This window comes from Nelusetta ayraudi, unplaced genomic scaffold (assembly GCF_046127955.1).
Source record: "Nelusetta ayraudi isolate G7.1 ecotype Tasmania unplaced genomic scaffold, CSIRO-AGI_Nayr_v1 ptg000027l, whole genome shotgun sequence".
In the NCBI taxonomy this organism is placed as follows: domain Eukaryota; kingdom Metazoa; phylum Chordata; class Actinopteri; order Tetraodontiformes; family Monacanthidae; genus Nelusetta; species Nelusetta ayraudi.
Window position 1 is genome coordinate 5,302,903 of NW_027466077.1, and position 21,216 is coordinate 5,324,118.

A 21,216-nucleotide genomic window follows, 5' to 3' on the forward strand; every position below is an offset into this window, starting at 1 on the left:
CACAAATCCAGATGAACTTTGGGCTGATTGGCGGGGAGGTCGGCGCTCCCTCAGCTGGGGGTCGGAAATAACAAGCCGTCCATTTTTTATTATTTTTTTTAAAGAGGTGCCCAGAACAAGAGGCGGCGGCTCACTGGGGAGGAACCAGAGATCTATCAACGGGCAAAGAAACGCAGGATGGAAGTGGAGATGAATTTAAAAAAAAAGATAGACAGTTCGTGGAATCAGGCAAAAGAAGGGAGGATGGAGGAGAGCACGTCCCCTGTTGTCAGACAAGCTGGTTCCCGCAGCAGTTCTGAGCCTCGGCGTGATGTATGACCCATTTCCAAATGATGATTCCCGCCGCTCAGTGATGGTTGAAGATCCCTTCTTTTCCTTCCTCTTCCTCCAGTTATCCCTCACCTCCTCTCGCTCCCTGCGCATATCTTTTCATCTCCCGCCGCGAGGTCAGGCAGGGTGTGAAGCCAAAGGAACGAGGTGGAAAAAGGGTCAATTAGCAGCCGTCGGCCGTCCACTTCCGCCGTCTCAATGTCAATTCTTGAGGAAGTGTTGCACGAGTAAAAGGGGCTGTTGCGGAGAAGCGAGGAATGAAACTGTTGAATGTTGCTGGTGTTGGCTTCTGACTGATGTGGAGAGAGCAAATACAAATAAAAATTTGGGAACTGGAAACAAACCTGAGTGCTTGGCTAATTATCTTTAATCAGCTTCATTTTAGCCATGACCAAACCAGGAAGTGACCGCTGGCAGCAGCACTGCAGACCCTCAATGTCGACTTTAGCCGTGTCCCTATTGCATCATTATGCTTGGCACTAAACCTTGTCCACATGAACAGCGACATTTTGCACTTTCTCACATTTTGCACTTCGAATAAAGTTTTTTCCATCCCCGCTTCTTTGTCCGGAGCTGCAGCTAAGCTAGCTGCCACAAATCCGATGAGTCAGCTTAAATGCAACAGACAAAGGGTTTATCCAATCACCATCTCAGACCGCAATTTATCAGACTTCACTTCTCCGATACAAACCAATTGATTGGACTCTATTTGTAAAACTAAAAAAAAACAAAAAAAAAAAAAAAAAAAACATGACTCACATGAAGAAAAGTCTCCTGTTCTAGTTATGCAAACAACCGTGACCGCTCACAGCGGGGAAGCGACACGCGGCGGGCGGCGCCACTGGCCATTAGCGAGCCGACATCACAATGCCGCTCATGTCGTCACCTCACCTCCAGCTAATTCCGCCATCACCCGTCTCCCCTCGAACACTATTAGGGAGGCAAACCCGTGCCCTCGCTGCAGCTCTCCTCATTAAAGCTCCATCAGCAAGTCACATCATTACCTGTTTATTCCTCTCACTCCCCCCTGTGTTTGCCGACCAGCTGCCACACACACACACACACACACACACACACACACCCACACACATACACACAAGAGGATATTCCAATTAGGGGCGACGCATGCAGACACACAAGTGTGCACCAGTGGATATCCCAATTAAATGAAACACGCCCACGCACACACACATGAGGAGAAGAGTCACCAGTGGCCCTGCCCAGTCGATGGCTGCCGGAAGTCACGTTACCTAACGCAGGTGAGAGTTTGGACGTGGCCGATGACCCAACGTTGGGATTCTGAACACGACTGGCCAGTCAGTTGCGGCTCCCGAACACAATCAAAGGATTCTGAACTGACAGGAAAACACATCCAGCATCAGTGCAATTTCCCATGATGTGTGATTATGCTTGATAGCTTTGATGCCAGCTTTTTTTTCTTTTCTTTTTTTCCCCCGTTGTGTGACAGCGATGCCTTGAAAAGAAAATTGGCTGTGATGTGAGAAAAGGGAGCTAAAACTTCCCGAGTACGCCCCCGCCAGAAATATAAGTAAATGAATAAAATACAATGAACAGTGCAACAGATAAAAGTTATGCAAAAGACGGTGACAGTATTTGGAAGTTTCGGATGAAGAAACACATCATCATAATTCCGGCCTCATGTGTCATATCGTCACTCCTGCCCCTCACAACAACCGCCTGGCAAACGACAAAAAAAAACAAAAAAAAAAAACCCAAAAAAACGAGCCACTCCAGACTCGCGCACACACGACACGTGGCTCTGCCCTGCGAGACGCAAAAAGTCCTGCCGGCGACCTGCGAGCCATCAATAATTGAGCGAAGGTGGAGGAGACTGGGCCTTGTGGCGGCGCTCGGCGGAGCCGATCCAGTCAATCACCCAGACAGAAAATCCTCTTGTACCCGCGAAGGGATCGTCAGGAGATCCTCCACTCGCCGGCATTAGTGCGGCTGCACTTTAAACACGGCTGTGCTTCACGAGACAGGAGGCACACTTTCAATACTTAAAGGTCCAGTGCGTAAAATTTGCCTTTATGATTTTGTATTGGTAAAACCTTCACATACAGCTCATAAATACATAAATTAAAGTGTATAATCGCAGTAAAATAAAAGTAATTTGGTTTTCCTACCCCGAGAGAGGTTTCTTATATGTAGACATGGATACACATGGAGCGAGGGTCTTGCTCCAAGTTAGTTGCTATCTTGCACTGCAATATTTCTAAAGAAGCCGGTGTGGACAATCCAGGCCGGCTGGCAGTGTGTTTCGTATTTAGGGTGAATGCTCGCGTCCTCAAGTAAACCAACAAGCAAGAATGCGGATGAGGTATGCAGGTTTGTGTGCGCAGGCCACCGTGGTTCACTGGCGAGCTCGGGAGAGGGAGGGTACGGAGGCCCCGATGGGACTTCAATGAAAGAGTGCTGCAATTTAAAATGTAACCACTTGATGTTGCCGTTCTTCCTTGAAAATCTTATTAATATTACACACTTAACCTTTAACTGAAGTTGGCTGGGGGTTGGGGACTTTGGGATTTGATGCACCTCTGGCACAACTTAAACCACATGTTCATCAACCTGTTGGCCTGATTTTGAATGGAAACGGTAAAGCTGCCATCAAAAGAGTGAAAATGCCAAGAAGAAAGATAGACCACTCTGCAGTGTCAGAGAGGCAATCAATCAAAAACATTTTCACCTTAGAACCTTTAAGAACCATGGCAATGTCATTTTTCCCCCTCTCTCCTCTACCAGTGTTAAGTGAAGGGCCGAACGGCGCAGCTGGCAGAACACAATGGTGTCCCCGTAAGATTGACCTTTCCCGTTTGAAAAATGCCACCTCTCCGTCTCTGTTTCCTTTTCAGCCTATCACACGCTCCTCAGACGTGCTGTTAGGGATTGTCGCGCCTCGGCCGCTAAAGGCTTTCGTGAGGGTCACTGTGATCTTTTACTCTGAACCAAATCCTGCCCGCGGAGCATAATACTGGTGAAGGGAAAACTATCTCGCCATTCCAAGGTGATAGGTGATATTTTCTTTGTTTCTGTGAATTCCATTCAAGGTTGCAAGTTGATTCTAAGAATTTAAAGATTTGCAGAAAGAAATAGAATTGTATCATTGATTTTTTTTTTTGTTTCCCCAGAACAGCATATTTCGGCCTCAGTTTACAACTTGCAGCAAAGAAAAAATGTTAGGTCTTAGCTGAAAGCAAGGTCGTCGTTTCCGTTGGCTCTAACCTTGGAGAGGTATCAGCTCCCTTTATGACATCACAAAGTGCCCCTTTCCGCCTACTGGCAAACTGTTTTAGCATGTGGTGAAGCAAGCAAACAAAGCAGAGGATGGACTTTTCTCATTTCTAGCAAGGGCTTGCTGACTGACAACACACATATCATAATAATGAAAAACACGGGTGGAGTGAATTTTTACTTATTCAACTGAATTTTAAATGGATCCAAAATGTTCTCAGGGAGAGTTGAGTTGCTTGAAAAAGGCTTTTTAAACCACATCCATCTGTGGCTACTTGAGCAGATGAAAAATATATGAAAACTTTGACCGACGCTTTCATCTTTAAAGACGCGTCTCGCTGGGGATCTCCACGAAGAACTCACCCTCTCCGCCGACTGCGACGTGCCGAAGAAGATGGGGATGAAGGCCAGCCAGATGATGCAGGTGGTGTACATGGTGAACCCGATGGGCTTGGCCTCGTTGAAGGTCTCGGGCACGCCCCGGGTCTTGATGGCGTACACCGTGCACGTCACCATTAGCAGGATGGAGTAGCCCAGCGAGCAGATGAGCGACAGGTCCGAGATGTCGCACTTGAGAACGCCGCGCGCCGCCATGGGGTCCTGCGAGCGCTGCTCGCCGTAGTCCACCACCGTGTGGGGGGGGTCCACCGCAAACCACACAAAGACGCCCAGCAGCTGGACCGAGATCAGGGAGAAGGTGATGACGAGCTGCGAGGCCGGAGAGATGAACCTGGAGGGAGGGGAAACAGAATCTCTGTCACACAATATGAACGATCGATTTCTTTCACGTAAATATCAATGTATTTTTTTTTCATCCAAGAATCAACATCATCAACAACCCCCTATGGCAGATTTAACCCTCTGTTTACAGCCTCCTGGGGGTTTGAGCTCCCCGCTGAAATGGCTGCTTTGTTGTAAATTCCACATGTTGGAGGGGCATAAACGAGAGCTGTGATCTTAAAGTCAGTGATGTGTAGATCCAGAAAGCAGCTGATTTAGCCCTCTGTTTACAACGGCTCGCAAAAAAAAATACAATAAAAAAAAAAGATGCTGGGTTTTAGCTTCCTGCCATTACGGATGGTCTGGGTGGGAATAATAACAAGCAGATATTGCTGACAGAGGTATCTTATGACATCATCACAAAGGACTGATTGTTCTTGCCAGTACCAGCACAGAGTTTCTGAAATGTGAAGGTAGACCTTTTCCATTTCTGGGGATTTTGCTGGCTGGATTTTTTTCATCATTTACGAAAAACAATTGCAACGTGAAATTACCCTGGGACCTCAAATTAAACAAACAAAAAATAAATAAATTACACCACAAAACTTGAAATGTTGTTCAGTAATTCATGAACACATTCCTGCACAACCTCAGGTGAACGTTTCCTCCATTTTAAATTCCTATGCGAGCGTCAACACGGTCGCGCCTACAAAGCCCGGCGCTGAGCAGCCGGGGGGAGATCAAGGGAAAAGGTAATGATGGGATTTCAAGGCGAGGAATAAAAGGTGCGGCGGTGGTGGCGGAGGGGAGCGGCTGCAGTAACCCATAGCACAGCATAGAGCTCCTCAAAGTCCCCCCGGGCTCAGAGGGGGCTTAGTGCATGACAACCTGGAGGCAGAGTGCACGGTGGTGACGGCGGGGGAGTGGGGCTGCAAGCAGCCTCTCTGCAGCATCGGGAGGACGTCTCCGTCGTCTCACATTTCCACGGTGACTCGCGGGAAAGAAGCAGGTCGTGCGGACCTCGGTGCCGTTACAGCATCGAAACTGATGAAGACGAAGCCGCTCATGGATGTTTATGGACAGCTACCTGGTTGCAAGGCCACTTATTAAAGACAGTGTTTAAGCCACTTAGCTGAGCGGCTTGCTCAACGCTGTGAATCTGTGCTCATGGAAGTGATTTGCGACTCTTGAGGGAGTCATTCAAAACTCAAGAGTCCTCTTTTCCCGATTCACGAGTCACGATTTCTTGTCTTTATTAACTCGTTCATGGACTTGTCCCCGCTATTACCCGTAACCCAACCGGAAAGAGGAGGCCGGCCAACATGTCGCTATCGTGCAGGTGCTATTCCAATTGCACGAGTTCATTTTGCGTTGTTATTAGCAAAGCTCTGGTTTCTTGCCTCCAATCTGCTCCACCGTCGCCCTCGCTGCTGTGAGGCTAAGCTGAAGACTCGGTACCCTGGCCTCACTCACAATACTGTCAAACTCACTCAGTTGCTGTGGGAGTGAGCTTGTGTTGCACATATGGATTCCCACGCATCACGACTGACTCGGTCACACAAATGACTCAAAAACACGCTTCTCTTAAGAGAGTTGGTTACATGAAGATGAGTCAGCTAAAAGAATCCAGTTTCTCGTGACTCGTTCGTGTCTCGAGGACATTGAAAACAAATGATGAAGGATCCAGGACCAGTGTGTAAAATTTGGCCCAAATTATTATTTTTGTATTGGTCAAATCTTAATATAATGCCTATGAAAACATTGATGAGCGTTTTGTCAGAGTACAATTAAAAAAACAAAATGTTTTTCCTACCCATGGAACGGTTATTATTTATATATAAGAATATACATAGAGCAAGGGTCTTGCTCACAGCTAGCTGCCGTCTTGCACCTCCACATTTCTAAGGAAGCCCAGTGTGGACAATCCAGCGAGCCTGACAGCGCGTTCCGTATTTATGGTGAACACTTGCGTCCCCAAATAACCCAACAAAGAAGAAGGTGGACGAGGTATCCAGAATTGTGTACGAAGACCACCGCAGTTCACTGGCAAGCTCGGGAGAGGGTGGGCGAGTGAATGAGCATTGCAATCTAAAAAGTAACCACGTGATGTCACTGTTTCTTCTCAAAATCTCCCAATATTGCACACTTAACCTAATGTCGCACGGAAGCGTGCTTCAACGCTGCCACCCCCGTCCTCACCTGGGCGCCGTGACTGACTTCTTCCCTTGCTCGAAGATGCGGTGTATCCTGTTGGTCTTGGTGAGCAGCGCCGCGTAGCTGAAGCACATTCCCAGGCCCAGGAAGATGCGCCGGAGCGAGCACACGCCCACGTCGGGCGTGGCGATCATCAGGAAGGTGATGGCGTAGCACAGGAAGATGCCCGTCAGCAGCACGTAGCTCATCTCGCGGCCCGACGCCCGCACGATGGGCGTGTCGTTGTAGCGCACAAAGGTGACGATGACGAAGGAGGTGGCCACGATGCCCAGCATGGAGATGAAGACGGGGAAGACGGCCCACGGCGAGTGCCACTCCAGCTTGATGATGGTGATGGGCACGCAGCCGGTGCGGTTGGCGTCGGGGCGCATCTCGTAGGGGCACAACTCGCAGGTGAACTCGGACGCCTGGCGAGGGAGGGAGAAAAAAAAAAAGGCTGCATCGAGTAGCTGATGCTTTTTTTTCCCCTCTTAATAACACGGTTATGTAACAACAACTGCGGCAAAGCAAAGACTGGATTTACATAACAATGAACGTGTCGCCGGTCGCTTTGATAAAGATCACTTTGCAGATGCATAAATAAAGCTAATAACCTGCTTTTGCATAAAATCCATTTGAGGGAATAAACAATACGTTTGAACGTGACCGCCGGATGCATAAAAAAAAGAATTTCGAGCATTTTCTTTCTTTTTTTTAGGAAAAAGAAAAGTTGGCATAGGTACTGATTGAATAAGTGCTTTGGGCCTCAGACTTGGTCAATAGGTATTAAAACCATCAATTCTTATTGTGGCCAGAGTGTGGATTTCTGACTGATCATTAAACACGTCGTCGCAGCAAGTGGGGAAATGAATGGTGATGCTATTCAAAGAGGAAGAAAGATGAAAACAGCTAAAGCGGCACCTAGTGGTGGGAAAGCATTTTGCAAACAAAGGCCTTTCAGTTCTGGACATGCTGTCACTTCAGTTTAAGCTGTATAATGATCAATTTGAAATCGTGCTGCAAATTCAGCTAACTAACCTTCACTGCATGCAGCAGTGGAATTTTAGCATCGTGAGCATGATTTGACTTGTTAGCCCAACGCAGCCGCCTCATGGCTGCTTAAAATAAAACTTTGCATATTGTGTTTAACATCCTGCGGCCAACCTGAGAGTCTTAAGAGTAGATTTATCTTCCATATTTATGCAAATATGTTGCAAATCCCCAAAGCTTTCATCCACAGACACGGACTCGCTGGGGGTGGGGCGGGGGGGAGCAACAGACGTTTTACATGCCGCTGTACACCTGCTCTGGAGTTATTTAGTTTGGTTTTCTTTTCTTTTTTTTTCCATTCCACTAAAACACCAAGTCTATAATAATAAATGTGTCGACAAGATTATGGATTTTACAGCAAATGCATCTTTCTGCAAAATGAGTATTGATTTGCCGCCTCTGACAAGCAACGCCTGTTGCTGCTGCTGCTGCTTGTTCTCCTTTACTGCGTCATGACCGAGGGTAGTCTCTCCATACAACCTTGGGCCTTTAAAGAAAAAAAATTAAAAAGCTGATAAGCCGTCAAAATGTACCCACACACAACAACTTGACGGAGGAATTTGGCTGTTACGTTTTGTTCTCTTTTCTCTTGCTGCAGAGGCGCTTTGTGTTGCTCCTTGTCTGCATGACTTTAAAACGAGTTGCCTGAACAGCTCGGAGCGACGGTCGATACGCAGTGAGTGCAGAGTTACGTGGAATTAAAGACGGGAATTACATAGAGAACAAAATCAAATACGCCTTTAAAAAAAAAAAAAAGGTTCACCGAACAGCGGTTGAATGGGGAGTTACGCAGCTCATAAGCTACATGCTCAGCTACATGCTGAACGTGGCTGGCAAGAGTGAACGACCCCAAACCCAGGCTTCCCACCTGAAAGTGGTATCCCTCGCAGCGCTCGCAGTGCCAGCAGCACGGCACGCCTTTCACCACCTTCTTCCTCTCTCCGGTGCGGCACGGGAGGCTGCAGACGGAGGGCGGCAGCGTGGGGTCGCCCGCCTTCCAGCGCATGGCCTCCATCTGAGAGGAGGGGAGGGGAGGAAAGTCCTGAGTCAATGAAGCGGTGCAACAGTTCTTGGTTGGTGGGCGCATCAGTCCAAATATCGGTACTAATGTTTGTATCGTATTGATTATTGGAAATGACATTGAATAGGACGCATTTTTTTTTGGAATGAGCTCCATACTTTAGATATGTATCTCAATATGGCATTCGCGTGTTTTGAGCACATCATTTAATCTACTAAAGCGTTGCCCATGCACTCGGAAAAAAAGATTTTTGTTTTGTTTTCCATCTCATTAAATGCTTCTTCCAAAAACGTCTGCTCTAAAGGTGATTAATAGTGTGGAGTATTTTCTATTCAACTAGAATGCCCCAAATTTTATTCTGGGTTTAAATGAATTAATAACTCACAAGGAAAATAAAACCCGTTCATTCAGATTTAGCATTTTGATGATACTTTCATCTTAATTATAAAGTATCAGCATGGTATCGTTATTGCCGATACTGGCCCTGCATCTAATTGGTACCACATCGATGCCAGATCTTGCAGTAGAGCTAACACTATTAGCATTAGCATCGCCTCCTCCCCCTCGTGTCTTCAAGACGACTGGAGCAACAGTTGCTGCATCAGAGGCTCCACTGGTTGAGCTGACAAACTCACTGCCCCGACTGTGTCTGCCAGCAATCAGACCGTAATCAGATCTGGCATAAATAGGCCATCTGTATATCCGTCTGTGTGTGCGCGCACGTGTGTGTGCGCGTGTGTGCGTTTGTGCCCCGTGCACGCACATATGTTCTTCCGTGCACGCGCACATTTTGTTTGCAGACGCTCGAGGAGCTGCGCCGGCTGCAGCTTTCTGCGTGCCCACTGTGAATTTGCACATTTAAAAACAAAAAGAAAGAACAGAGAAAAGGAAAACAGCCTTGATGTGCGCAGGCGTTTGTCACTTGGAGGTTTTTTTTATTTCTTTTTGCCGCTGGGTGCAGAGTAAAATGGAACGCTGACGTTTGTGTAACAGGTACAAGATGTGCCGGTGCACCAAAACAGTTGCGCGGCAGCAGAGGAGGCGCGATAATGAGGCTTAGTTTGAGTATTTGGATACATTGGGACACAGAGTTGTGGTTGTAAAACACAAAAAATTATTTATTAGACGTTCACAATGTATCTGCACGCTTACCGAAAAAAATTATCGGCTTTACTGACACGAAAAACTTTGAACTTCAACATTCTTCTGAATCGCAGGTTTTGGGGTGATGCAAGTCTGAATAATGAAAACAAAACGTATACGGAGGGGCCTTTAAATGTGAGGATGGAAAAAAAGCAGATTTTCTATTTTCTGATACGGATTTTGCTGGAGTAAACGTCTCCACCAAACTGTGACTATGAAATGTCCCGACTTTGTTCTTCAAGCCTCCTGCACAGAGTGGCCGTCTCCAGGTACAGACGATGGTTCAAACAGTTTGCAGAGACCGGGAAAGAAAAAGGAAGAAAAAAAAAAAAAAAACTCTCACACCTGCCACAGTGCCGTCAAACCCGAACGGATTTGGCACGAACAAATCAAACACACCTGCTAATTTGATAGCTGTCGATGCAGCCGAAGGTGTGTGTCTGTGTGTGTGTTAGAGGACCACGTGTTGTCTATCTCTCTCTCTCAGTCGGCCGGGTCGTCCGTGAGGCGGAAAACACTTTGCGTCTATTAGCCGTCATCTGGCCTTTCTTAATGAAGTCCTATGTGGATTTCTACTATAAAACGCACCATCACACTTTAGGAGTTTTGGTGTGTGTGTGTGTGTGTGTGTGTGTGTGTGTGTGTGTGTGTGTGTGTGTGTGTGTGTGTGTGTGCGTGTGTGAGCCAGTGGGAGAGAAAAGCCAGACAATGCTATTCCACACTGCCTGCCTGCTAAATGACTCGTGTCATTGCGGATGCTCGGTGTGATCCCGGAGTCGGAGTTCACTGCTTTATGTGCAGGATGTTGTGTTTTAGGTGACCTTGTGTGGGCGAGGGCAAGTGCTGAATGCATGCGCGCGCGCACGCACACACTCACACACACGCACACACGCACGCCACACACCCACACACATACTGACACTCTAAGAGAAACATGTTGTCACTTTTTTGTTTTTTTGTTCCTCAAATTAATGACCTTGAACAACAAAGAAGCTTTGCTGATGTCTAAGTCGACTGAATGAAGTAAAATACATTTTAGGCTACATCAGGACACGCCCATTTGGATTGGTTTTTCATTGACAATTCTGAATCTCTCGTCTTTTTAGCTAGCTTGATAACTAGTTTGCCTTAGGCTTTGCTGTGACTGTTGTGTGTTTGTGTTAAAAATCTCACGCTGAGGTGCAGCTTATTGGTCCAGGAGCCGATCACCCTGTACTCAGGCGTGGACCTGTTGTTGATCTGGTACTGGAAGATGTCGTAGCGTCCCGGGGCGTCTCCGTTCTCGTTGAAGACCACGGGCGTGCCGGCACTTCCTGTTGTAGGGAGAGGAAATACAGCAGGTGTCAGGGAGGTCCGACAAGAACACGTGCAATAATCTCCGGAGGAAAATGCAAGTGAAAAATTTGCTTATCCGATATTAAAAAGAAAAAAAATTTAAAAGAGATATTTGTTGAGTGTTGAGTTTGTATCGAAATAGCCGAGAAGACGAGATGTGTATAAATGACAGAGAACAATATTCTCCAGGGCCAAAAAAAAGAATGAAATAAAGGAACAGTGCCCCTAATTTTCAAGCCTCTCAAGTCTCTCCTGACATTGGAGTCAGATTGACAGCAATCTCTGGGTGAGCTGCGTCCCCTATGCTGCAAGTTTCTCTCCGCCGTGTCGGTGGGGGGACTCAGCACAAACTATTTATCAGTCCAACTAACTCCCCTGCCTCACCCCCCCCACCCCACTTCCCCAACCTCACCGCCCCTTCCGCCTTTCATGTCTCAGCGCGACCAAATCAAACGGCGGAATCTGCCGCCGCATCAAGGGAATCCTGTTTACGGCGCGGAGGAAAGCGCCGCATTATGGAAATTGCGTCCGTGATGTGGCGGCACATGGGCATTTGTGGTGGGGTAGTGGTGGTGGTGGTGGTGGTGGGGGGGGGGGGGGGGGGGTGTTGGGGGGCAGGTGTGCTTTACATCCACAAAGTACAAAAGACAGGGACCAGTTTGAGGGCGTGGGCGGGGGGAGGGGGGGGGGGCAGGAGGGAGATGTCAGAGATTGGAAAATGAGACGGGAGAGGAGCGGAGAGAATAAAGGAAGAAAAAAGAAAAACACAATTGTGCCGGGAGACAAAAATATCAGCAGAGATGTATTATGAAAAGGGGGGAGGAGGGGGGAGGGGGGAGAGTTAATAAAAAGAGCGGCAAAGGGAGGAGGCTTCAAGTCGGGGGTTGTGTGTGTGTGTGTGTGTGTGTGTGGTGGTGGGAGGGGTGGGGGTGGGGGTGGGAATGGTGGGGATGGGGGGGGGATAGAGACGAGGCAAAGTAGCTTTTTTTCCGACCGACTCAGAATAAACTTCGGTATTCGGTATTTTGGCATCGCAGAGCCTCCGACCAGCCGCACGCTGACGCAGGCAGAGTTGAGGTCGGGTCTCTCAGAGCTCCGCAGGAAACACCACCAAACAGCCGCCACCAACCTGCGGCGACTCCCAGACCCCCCCTCCACCCTCCGCCCTCCCCCCACCATCCTCCGTCCGTCCATTTCCTTAAAAGTGTCTCTCCAACCTCCTGTTCCGGGTGAAATGAGCGCACGTAAAAGCACAAAATGGATTTTTTTTTTTTTTTTTTCCCCTGTGCAACCTCGTTCCGATGGGGGAAAGAATTAGCCACGGGAAACACTTGTGCCCATCAGACTGAGAACTTCCTTCTGCCCTCCCCCACTTCCTTCCTTCCTTCCTTCCTTCCTTCCTTCCTTGTTCTCATTTTTGCTCAGTCACCAAACTTCCGCTGCACTTTTGGCCCCTTTGGCCTACTTTCCCGTCGTCTTCCTCTTCCCACCTTGTTTCCTCCTCGTGTCTTTTCGTGCCGCTGTTTGCGCCCTTGAGTCTTGCGGGCTTTCCCTTTTTTCTTTTCCTTCACTCACTTCCTTATCGTCTCCTTTCCTTTCTCACGCTCTTTCATCTGTTGTGCTTTGTTGCTCGTTTAATCCATCAATCTCAATCTGCCCTCGGCAGCAGCGCCACCTGTCCTCCGTCCAACCCCGTCTGTCTCACTTCATCCTTCCACTTGCGGCAGCCATTTTGAGTGGAAAAAGAGAAATCGAATTCAGAAAATCAACATGAAACGGGCAAATAAGAATGGAGGCAGCGAAGCAATTCACGAAATTAATAACTATGGCGGCGCACGCCAACGCCACGCTGGGCCTGATTGCCTGATTTGGCTTCTTGATTGGCTGGTACACAACAGCAGTAACTGCAGCAGCAACAACAACAACAACAACAGCAACAGCAACAAGCAGCTTACAGAAATCAGTCACCCTTCCTCCCGCGGAAGAAGGAACTGCTTGCGTCCCATCAGTCCAGCGAGACCTCCTTCTTAATATACAAAAACCAAAGTCGAAGGAGAAAGAAAAGGAGCAAGACGAGGAGTGAGAGACAGAATAACGAGGTTTGTGGTGGTAGTGACTTGGAAGCAGGAGAGGCGAGTCGAAAAACAAAGAGCATGTGCCAATATCCAGTGGCGCGAGCTGAAAATACTCTTCTTTTTTTTTGCACGCAGGATGTCGTTTAGGGGAAGCGGAACGTGGGCGAATTTCAATTAGCGCGAGACCTTAAATGCTCCCCCGGCTGACGGGGGGATGCAAACAGGCAGATGGAGGATGGGAAACTGGGGGGGGTGGGGGGACGAGCGTCAGAATGGCTTTCCGTGCTAAGGCGGCGAGTCAGGCGGTCGCGGAAATACAAAAAAGAAGGGAAAAAAGAAAGTTGAGGAAAGCGAGAGAAGCAGAAGGGCCGCGGAGCCCTGAGCCTCGCCCGGCTCCGCTCAGAGAGCATCAGCGGTGAAGAGGAGAGCGTTCGTCTCGCAGACTAAATGTTTATGACATGGTGATGCCAAAAGTCCACTGGAGCCTGCATTAATAAAGCACGAGCTCTGCTAGTGTGTGTGTGTGTGTGTGTGTGTGTGTGTGTGTTAGTGCGTGCGTGAGTGAGTGAGTACGTTCCCTGTTTTCTGGGCAACAGGCTCCCTTTCTGAATGCAACGGCAGCCGACTTCAGCCAACAGTTTTTAAATGAAACAGAGGGAGGCAAAACCTGCGAGGAGGAACTCGTCAAGACTCATTGAAACCGATTGGAAAACTCCGACAGTCGAACCCAGACCGCCACCAGGGGACACTGTGAGTTTCTCCACTTTTTCTGAGGCTTTTTGTCTAAAAGTTCTGTCTTAAAGATACACATAGACATATATATATAGTATATATAATATATATAGACATCATTTATTTCACTTGCAGTGCATGCTTACAACAGTAAAGGAATTTGGCCCTTTCTGATGTCACAAAGGGAGGCAATACCTTCAACAGGATTCAGGAGGTGCTCAAGAAGCCTGAAGCCAGCAAAAGAACTTTGAAGTTAAGAATGAAGAAATTCATATGACCTCAGTCCAAAGCTGCCATCTTTTTCTAACAATCTCTTGAAGTGAACCAGGCCTCCTCCGTCGGCTCCTCCTTCCTCTAATGTCCAAAACTATTTTTAGTCGCTCTCGCTCCTTCCTCTTCCTCTCCATCTCCAAAACCAGACCTCTCTTTATTCCTGCCGTTTTCTGAGTGCTGCAAGTTTTTCTCCTGCCCAGACATATCAATTCTCAGTGCGTGTCGCCTCCTCCACCCACCCACACACACACACACACGTTATCACCGGGTCTTGTTGAGCTGTGTGGGGAAAAAATAACCCCCCCCCCCCCCCCCCCAACAACAAAAAAAAAAAAGACAAATAAGGAGCGAGTTTGTCTGAGCGAGACACAACAGATAATAGGACGGATGAGGAGAAACAAGGCCTGTTTGAAGGAGATCCAAATCTAAATGTCTCTCCCGGGGGCATGAGGAATGAAACACTTGGGTTGAAATACGCGGGAAAAGCGAGATAAAGGTGCAAAGAGAAAGAACAAAGGAGCATCAACAGAGATGGCGAGGCGAACCGAGGCAGCAACTATTGCGTTGAATGCTCGCAATCAGCGGTAATTACGGCGAAGCCCGCTGGAGGAGCGTCCGCCTGTGTCATGATCTGCATTCTTCTCCGCCCTTGGAGGAAAAAAAAAAGCGGAGCATGAAAAAAGAGGGAGAGACGGAGGTTGGGGGGCGGGGGGTGGGGCGGGGTTACGTGGAGTTGATCAAAACAGACGGCGGACGGCGGCGCGATTCAGAAGGGAACGGGGAGAGACAAACAACACGAGGAACCCAGAGTGACGTTAGTGAAACAAGGCAGGGGAGTGCGGGGGGGGGGGGGGGGGGGGGGGGTTGACTAGTCAAGATGTGCTCTTGGTAAAAGACCAGGTAAAAAACCAGTCCATTATTTCATACAAGTTTTTGTTATGAATCATGATACCTACTGAGATGCTCATCAAACATCAGTGCAAAACAAGCAAAACTGATTTCAACTTGCTCTCATGGCTGATAACCTTGACTCGCAATTTCCCTCAAAAGAATTATGCCAGCCATCAGCAGAATTGTTTGTAGGTGCAACTTTGAGTAGGGCAAACCAAGGAATCAGCAACACTCGGTGGATATTTAAAAGTAACAAATTACTATTTTGTATGAGTGTCCAGGGTTAAATAGTTTGCAGCATTTATCAAATTGTACGTATTTGGTTTCCAACTATTTTGGCCAGCTTCAAATCAAACAATTCCTAAGATTGTCTTCAACCTTTAGTGCCTCAAATCTCTCAGACATTTCTGTTGAAAATGTTTTATTTTATTTTATTTTATTTTAGCTGATTCGCTAACTGAAAGGTTAACGAGACCACCGCTCTCTCAAACATCCTTTTTTTCTGCAGCTCTTTCTAAAATCTTTGTCATTGTTTTCCTTCAGTCTCTTCCTACACAAGGTCGCCATGCCCTGTGAGGATGAAATAAAAAAGGTTTGATATCTTCTTGTCAGGCTGTCTTCTCAGGATTTTTTATTAAATCTTTCATCTTCCTGGAGGGTCTATTGCTTAAGTATCACGAAAATTTCCCCTTTCTTTTCACTTCATATCTGCCTCCAGAAAACTGGCAAAGTCCGAGCACTACTTTTTCACTCTTTTCCACTTGCAAGTGGAAAAGAGTGATGTTTCCCCCACACCCCCCATCAGCTGTCACCTGTCAGTCACCGGTCGCACCTTCCACCTTGCTCACCTGGCACTTTGTCTCCATTCCGTATGTTCCTCCCTCTGCCATCCTAAAGGGTCATAACGCTGGCGAGAAGGCTCCACTCTCATAACCACCTCTCCGTACCTTGCACTCCCTCTTCCGGCCTCTGAGATCATTAATTCCCGCCCATGTCCATCTTCTCCCGGTGACTAGCTCGTAGCTCGCTGAGGTCGTTACAAGAGGAGTGATCTTCATCACACGCGTACACACACACACACACACACACACACACACACACACACCCCCGGCTGTGCGCTTCAGCTGCATCCCCACAATCTGTTACCCCGCCCGCCCAGTCTCAAGGTTGTAGGGAGAAGTTATGAGGCTCATCGGCTGAGCCGAGCCAGGCTGCTCTAATTAGTGCGAGTCCGTTCCCATTGTGAAGTCCATCTTGTTTCCCAGCAGGAGGCGTATCGCTCCAGCAGCTCAAAGATCACGATGAGTTTTGGAGCGCTTAGCGATTCCTGCTGGCCGCTCACCTTGGAGCCAATTTCCAAAAGCGCTCAAGCTTTATGCAGACGACGTGACGCTTTACGTTTTTTACACGAATATTGCACTTTTTTGTGTGTAATTCTAATGTGCGCCCGACTTGAGCAGTTACAGCAAGGACTACAAACTGAAAACAGTTTTTGCTCAGATTGACAGCAAATCACATGCAGGAGGGATTAAAGGGATCAAACGCCAACTGTAACTTTGAGCCGTCAGTGCCGTAAGAATGGTGAGAATTAATGATAGATGGATAGAAAACACGGAGTGTGACAGAAAGTGGGTGGTGGCTGACAATGGAGGGAATGAGGCGAGGAGAAAAGAAAAAAAAAGGGAGGTGTTGGTGGGGGGAGGGAGGGGGGGGTGTCATCCAGTGAAAAGCAGAGGCACGACGTCCAGGGAAGAGAGAAACGAGCCAGCATGAGAGACGAGGCCTGACGGAGCGGGAGGCATTAGCAGCACTTGTGTTTGAAGAGGCACTCGGAGACTCAAAGTGTGGGGGAGGCTGATTTAATATCTGCGGATGCCTCCCCAACATGTGTGGGTGCTGGTTGGACTGAATCCCAGTTACTATTCTGGAGGGGAAAAATCGGAATACGTTGTTTGTTGGAAAAATTAACCCCTTGACCAAACTGAAAATGTCCTCAATTGCGAGGCTACTTCCCTCCCACTTAAGATGCTGTTTATTTTATTTTTGGAAATGTTTTTTTTGTTGCTTGGCTCACTTACACGTGTGTGTGTGTGTGTGTGTGTGTGTGTGTGTGTGTGTGTGTGTGTGTGTCTGTCTGTGTGTGTGTACATTGGCAGGATAAGCCAACAGTCCCAACAGGCGAATTAAAGGGATTTAAGACCGAAACTGTGCCCTTATTGTTCCTTTCTCTGGTTCTAGCGTGTGTGTGTGTGTGTGTCGGCATCTCCTCATGCGTGCCAATGTGACACATATGGAGCACAGTTTTGTCCCGTGCTGTGGTACTTTCACAAATAGTTGCATGACTTGCCTTTGTATGGATTATTTAGTGTGCGAGCGCCACAAAAGGCAAAGCCGATGTTTTCATGAATAAACAATGACTATTTAAAGGACCCCTGTGTATATGTGTATATGTGTGTGTGTGTGTGTGTGTGTGCCGTTTCAAGGGATGTTTTGGCAGGAAATGTAATTAAAGAAAAGCATTTTGTCTTTTAGTTTAGTTATTCAGTAAACAAAAATTAACTAAAATCCAGGATTAGTTGTGTTTTAATTTGCAAATAGGGAATTTTTGCATTTATACAACAGGCAGGTGGTTAGGAGTTGACCAACTTTATACAGTAAACTCAAGTAAGTCATCACAGCTGGTATGATGAAAGCGTGAGAGGGCGTGCAAAGACTCAACATTAATGATGGATGTGATAACCCAGTACAATGTACAGTAAAAGAGGCGACATTTACTGATGAAAGAATTTGTGTACCTACAATATGCTGTCTTAACACTAGATGTCACTAACTCCAGAGGTAAATGTACACTCGCCATGTACGATGGTCAAAGCATGGATCAAAACTCTAGTAATCAGGATTAGTATCAGAGCAACGTTTTGCAGGAATGTACTAACAAGATCACATGATGATCATGTTTGTTTATTTGCAATACTCTTTTCTTACCACCAGGTGCTAATAGACCTTATGATAAAAAAAACTTAAAAAAAAACTTTGCTTTTCAAAGCCAAACAACTCATCCAGGGTACAATTCACAAGGCGGAGCAGAAAGATGAGCTACGGGAACAACAATTAAACACGTTACCGAAAGTTTTCGAGTTTTATTTCACGCGGCATCGAAAACCTGAAAATCGAATTCCCCTTCCTGCTATTGTTGACTTTAACTTGTGTGTCCCTGACTCTTGCCTTTGTGCCTGATCCAACTAGAAGAGTAATGACCTCTCACACAAATGGTAGCCGCCTCCTCCCTGACTCTGCCTTTTCCAATTGTGACTCACTGTGGATCCGACAAGCGCAAACTGAGCCATTATCTTATTTTCCTCCCTGCGTGAGGCAGGATGAAGGAAATAAAGAGGCATCAGGGGTCTTGGAGGCCCATCAGTGTTGTGTCGCCGACTGTATCGGTGACGGGGCTACCGCAGAGTGCGAGCACGCAGACATAATGATACATAAGCGCACGCAAATAGGCAGCTTAAGAGGTTTATATCTTGCCGACTTCTGTCAGAGCAACTGAGACAGATAAGAGGAAGCGGCTGACAAAGACGTCAATCTCCCGCTGTTCCAGACTAATACAGCGGGACAGCTGTTTAAAAAGACGAAAGAAACGCTCGATTTGAGGTTTCCTCAAAAGACTGCAAACAGCGGCAAATCAGGACGGGGGAGCGAAAAAAAAGAGCAAATTCACTCCAACGGCAACATGTCAAAAGGTCCCAAATTGAAACAACGGAAAAGCAAAGAGTCGTCGTCGCCCTTCCACGAGTCACATGTGCCAGTCTGTCCTGTCTTGCATCCGCGATTTTCGTGAAACTGCAGAAGATTAAAAACCATCATCCCGCGCATCCCGCGACGGCACTCAGCTACAGAACGAACCGTACCGTCACAACCTTGACGTTGTTAAATAAAAAAAAAAAAACGGAGGTAAAGCCAGGTCGCTTTAATTGCATCGATCCCCCGGCTGGCTGTAAACAATGCCATCGTGACAGATATGAATCAGCGGAACCGTCGGCGCAGGAAAAATGTTCCTCTCGGGAAGCATCGGCGACTCTCGCGCGGACACGCTGAGCATCGCAGTTAGCGGCTGTATGTATGTTGTTTATCAAACAGCAGTCGCGACAACGCCAACCCCCCACCAAACACTCACCCAGCCCCTCCCCCGAGCTCTGCATCTGTTTCCATGTCTAAGCTGACCGCGCACACTCAAATTTAAATGCGTCTTCTTTTTCTTCTCTTTCCTTGCGCAAATGCCTCCGTGCCTTCACACTTCCCTGGTTCATTCTCGGTAAATATTAGAGAGCAGCCCAGTGTGGTAAGTGCAGGATGATTTATTCATACCGCGGTTATTTTAAGACTTCCAAGTCTTTGATCAGTGAATTATACATCTATTGGGACGTGACATTTGTGGACGGAGGAGGCGGAGACTGTAAAAAGGCGGGCGGCTGCAGTTGCGACGCAGAAAAAAAGGAAACACACAACATTTCAGGCCTGGGGACGGCGTGGCTGAAGAATCGAGACCACCGTTCGCACACACGTCACTCGTCACGCTGTGCCGCTTCTGGATGTTCTAGCCAGGTAAACAGGCCTCACAGAACTCATGATAATCATTATTAACTGCCTTCAGACTGGTGGCTTTGTAGCCCTCGATGATTTAGATCAATAATCGGGGGTGTTTGTTCCACAACTGAGATCACACAGACACAACGTCAGCCACTATGTCAGACAAAAGATAAAAACTCTCAAGCTTGATGTCCTAAAAACTGGAGTGTATACGGGCAAATGAAAGGAACAGCAGGCACAGGCACACTGGGGCTGGAGGGCCAGAGTGTGTGTGTGTGTGTGTGTGTGTGTGTGTGTGTGTGTGTGTGTGTGTGTGTGTGTGTGTGTGTGTGTGCGCGTGTGTGTGCGCGCGCGCGTGTGTGCGTCTAAGTGTGATTAATAAGCGAAAATTCAAATGAGGTGTCTGATATTATTTGGAGGGAAATGAGTAAATGTTTATTTGCCCACTTAAATTTGTCAGCAGTGCAGAAAGTGTATGTTCTCACTGCAGCGACAACGTTCTCGAGGAAAAGCGGCTCTCGAAGGACGTCAGGAGTTCCAAACAGGCTCTCAGATGTGAGAGAATGTGTTTTCCGGCCTTCCCACACACCGTCTGCCAGCAAAAATGCAACTCAACGCGCTTCAATACGCAAAGTTGTTAATTTCTCATTTCTCTATCGAAAACTCCATCTCGATTTTTTCCCTCATCTACAAATCAAGGTCCCGCCTGCCGCCGCCACCGCCGCCGCCCCCACTGCTGCTTTGAAGGCGCAAGAGCTAAAATATAGCAACAAAAATAATACAACATGCAAAGTTATTCATTTATTTACCATTTTCATATCAAACGCTGCGAAACAAACGCAAGCTAAAGAACGTAATCCAACGGGGGCCTAAAAAGTGAAGCTCTGCGAACACATGAAGGAGAAGTCTAAACAATGTTTCCCCCACAGTGTACGCATGCGGGACAACGTCATCTGTCACTGACACTAAAACTATTTCAATTTTAAACTCCTTGTCGTACAACTTTCTTGTGTTTTACACTCATTCAACATAATTAGATATTCTATTACACATATACATATACATATATATATACATATACATATTCATACATAGAACTGTAATCATAAAAAAGGAACAACTCTGAAACCATCTCAACTTTCTCTCCCGCTTTCCACAGAATCTATAAATCAGAGAGGCGTCAGGGCAGCAAGAGGTAACCGGGGGAAAGCGCAACACTCACCGTTGAAGCTGACGGCGCGGATGTGGCTGAGCAGCTCCTTGCCGTCGATGCTGGCCATGCGGGGGCAGAGGCCGGGGTAGCCGTAGCAGAGCTCGCGGTGCATGCGGTGCAGGGCGTGAGCCATGGCGTACACGGCGTCCATCACGAACTGGACCTTGCCCTCCTGCTCGTAGCTGGAGTCACGTCCCACCTTCTCCAGGCCTGCAAAGGGAAGACAGGAGCATGGTGAGTGGGGGAGGTGGAGGAGGAGGAGGAGGTGGGAGGGGGAAGGGAGGATGACGGGTAAAGTGGAAGAAAAAAAAAGTGAATTTTTACTTTTAATCGTTGCCGCTGCCATGATCATGAGATAATAACCTGGATTGTCCGATGGAATATTTCCTCTTTTT

General features: G+C 47.5%; 1 protein-coding gene across 2 annotated transcripts in view; it reads right to left on the reverse strand.

Annotated features, from left to right (window-relative positions):
• grm8a (glutamate receptor, metabotropic 8a) overlaps window positions 1-21,216 on the reverse strand; it is a 194,987-nt gene that overhangs the window by 15,340 nt on the left and 158,431 nt on the right. For both annotated transcript variants that reach the window (XM_076030267.1, XM_076030268.1), the window contains exons 7-11: window positions 20,831-21,031; window positions 10,883-11,022; window positions 8,414-8,560; window positions 6,502-6,923; window positions 3,946-4,312 (exon numbers count right to left, since the gene is read on the reverse strand). In XM_076030267.1, the coding sequence (XP_075886382.1) occupies window positions 3,946-4,312; window positions 6,502-6,923; window positions 8,414-8,560; window positions 10,883-11,022; window positions 20,831-21,031 (1,277 nt within the window). The remainder of the gene's footprint in view (window positions 1-3,945; window positions 4,313-6,501; window positions 6,924-8,413; window positions 8,561-10,882; window positions 11,023-20,830; window positions 21,032-21,216) is intronic.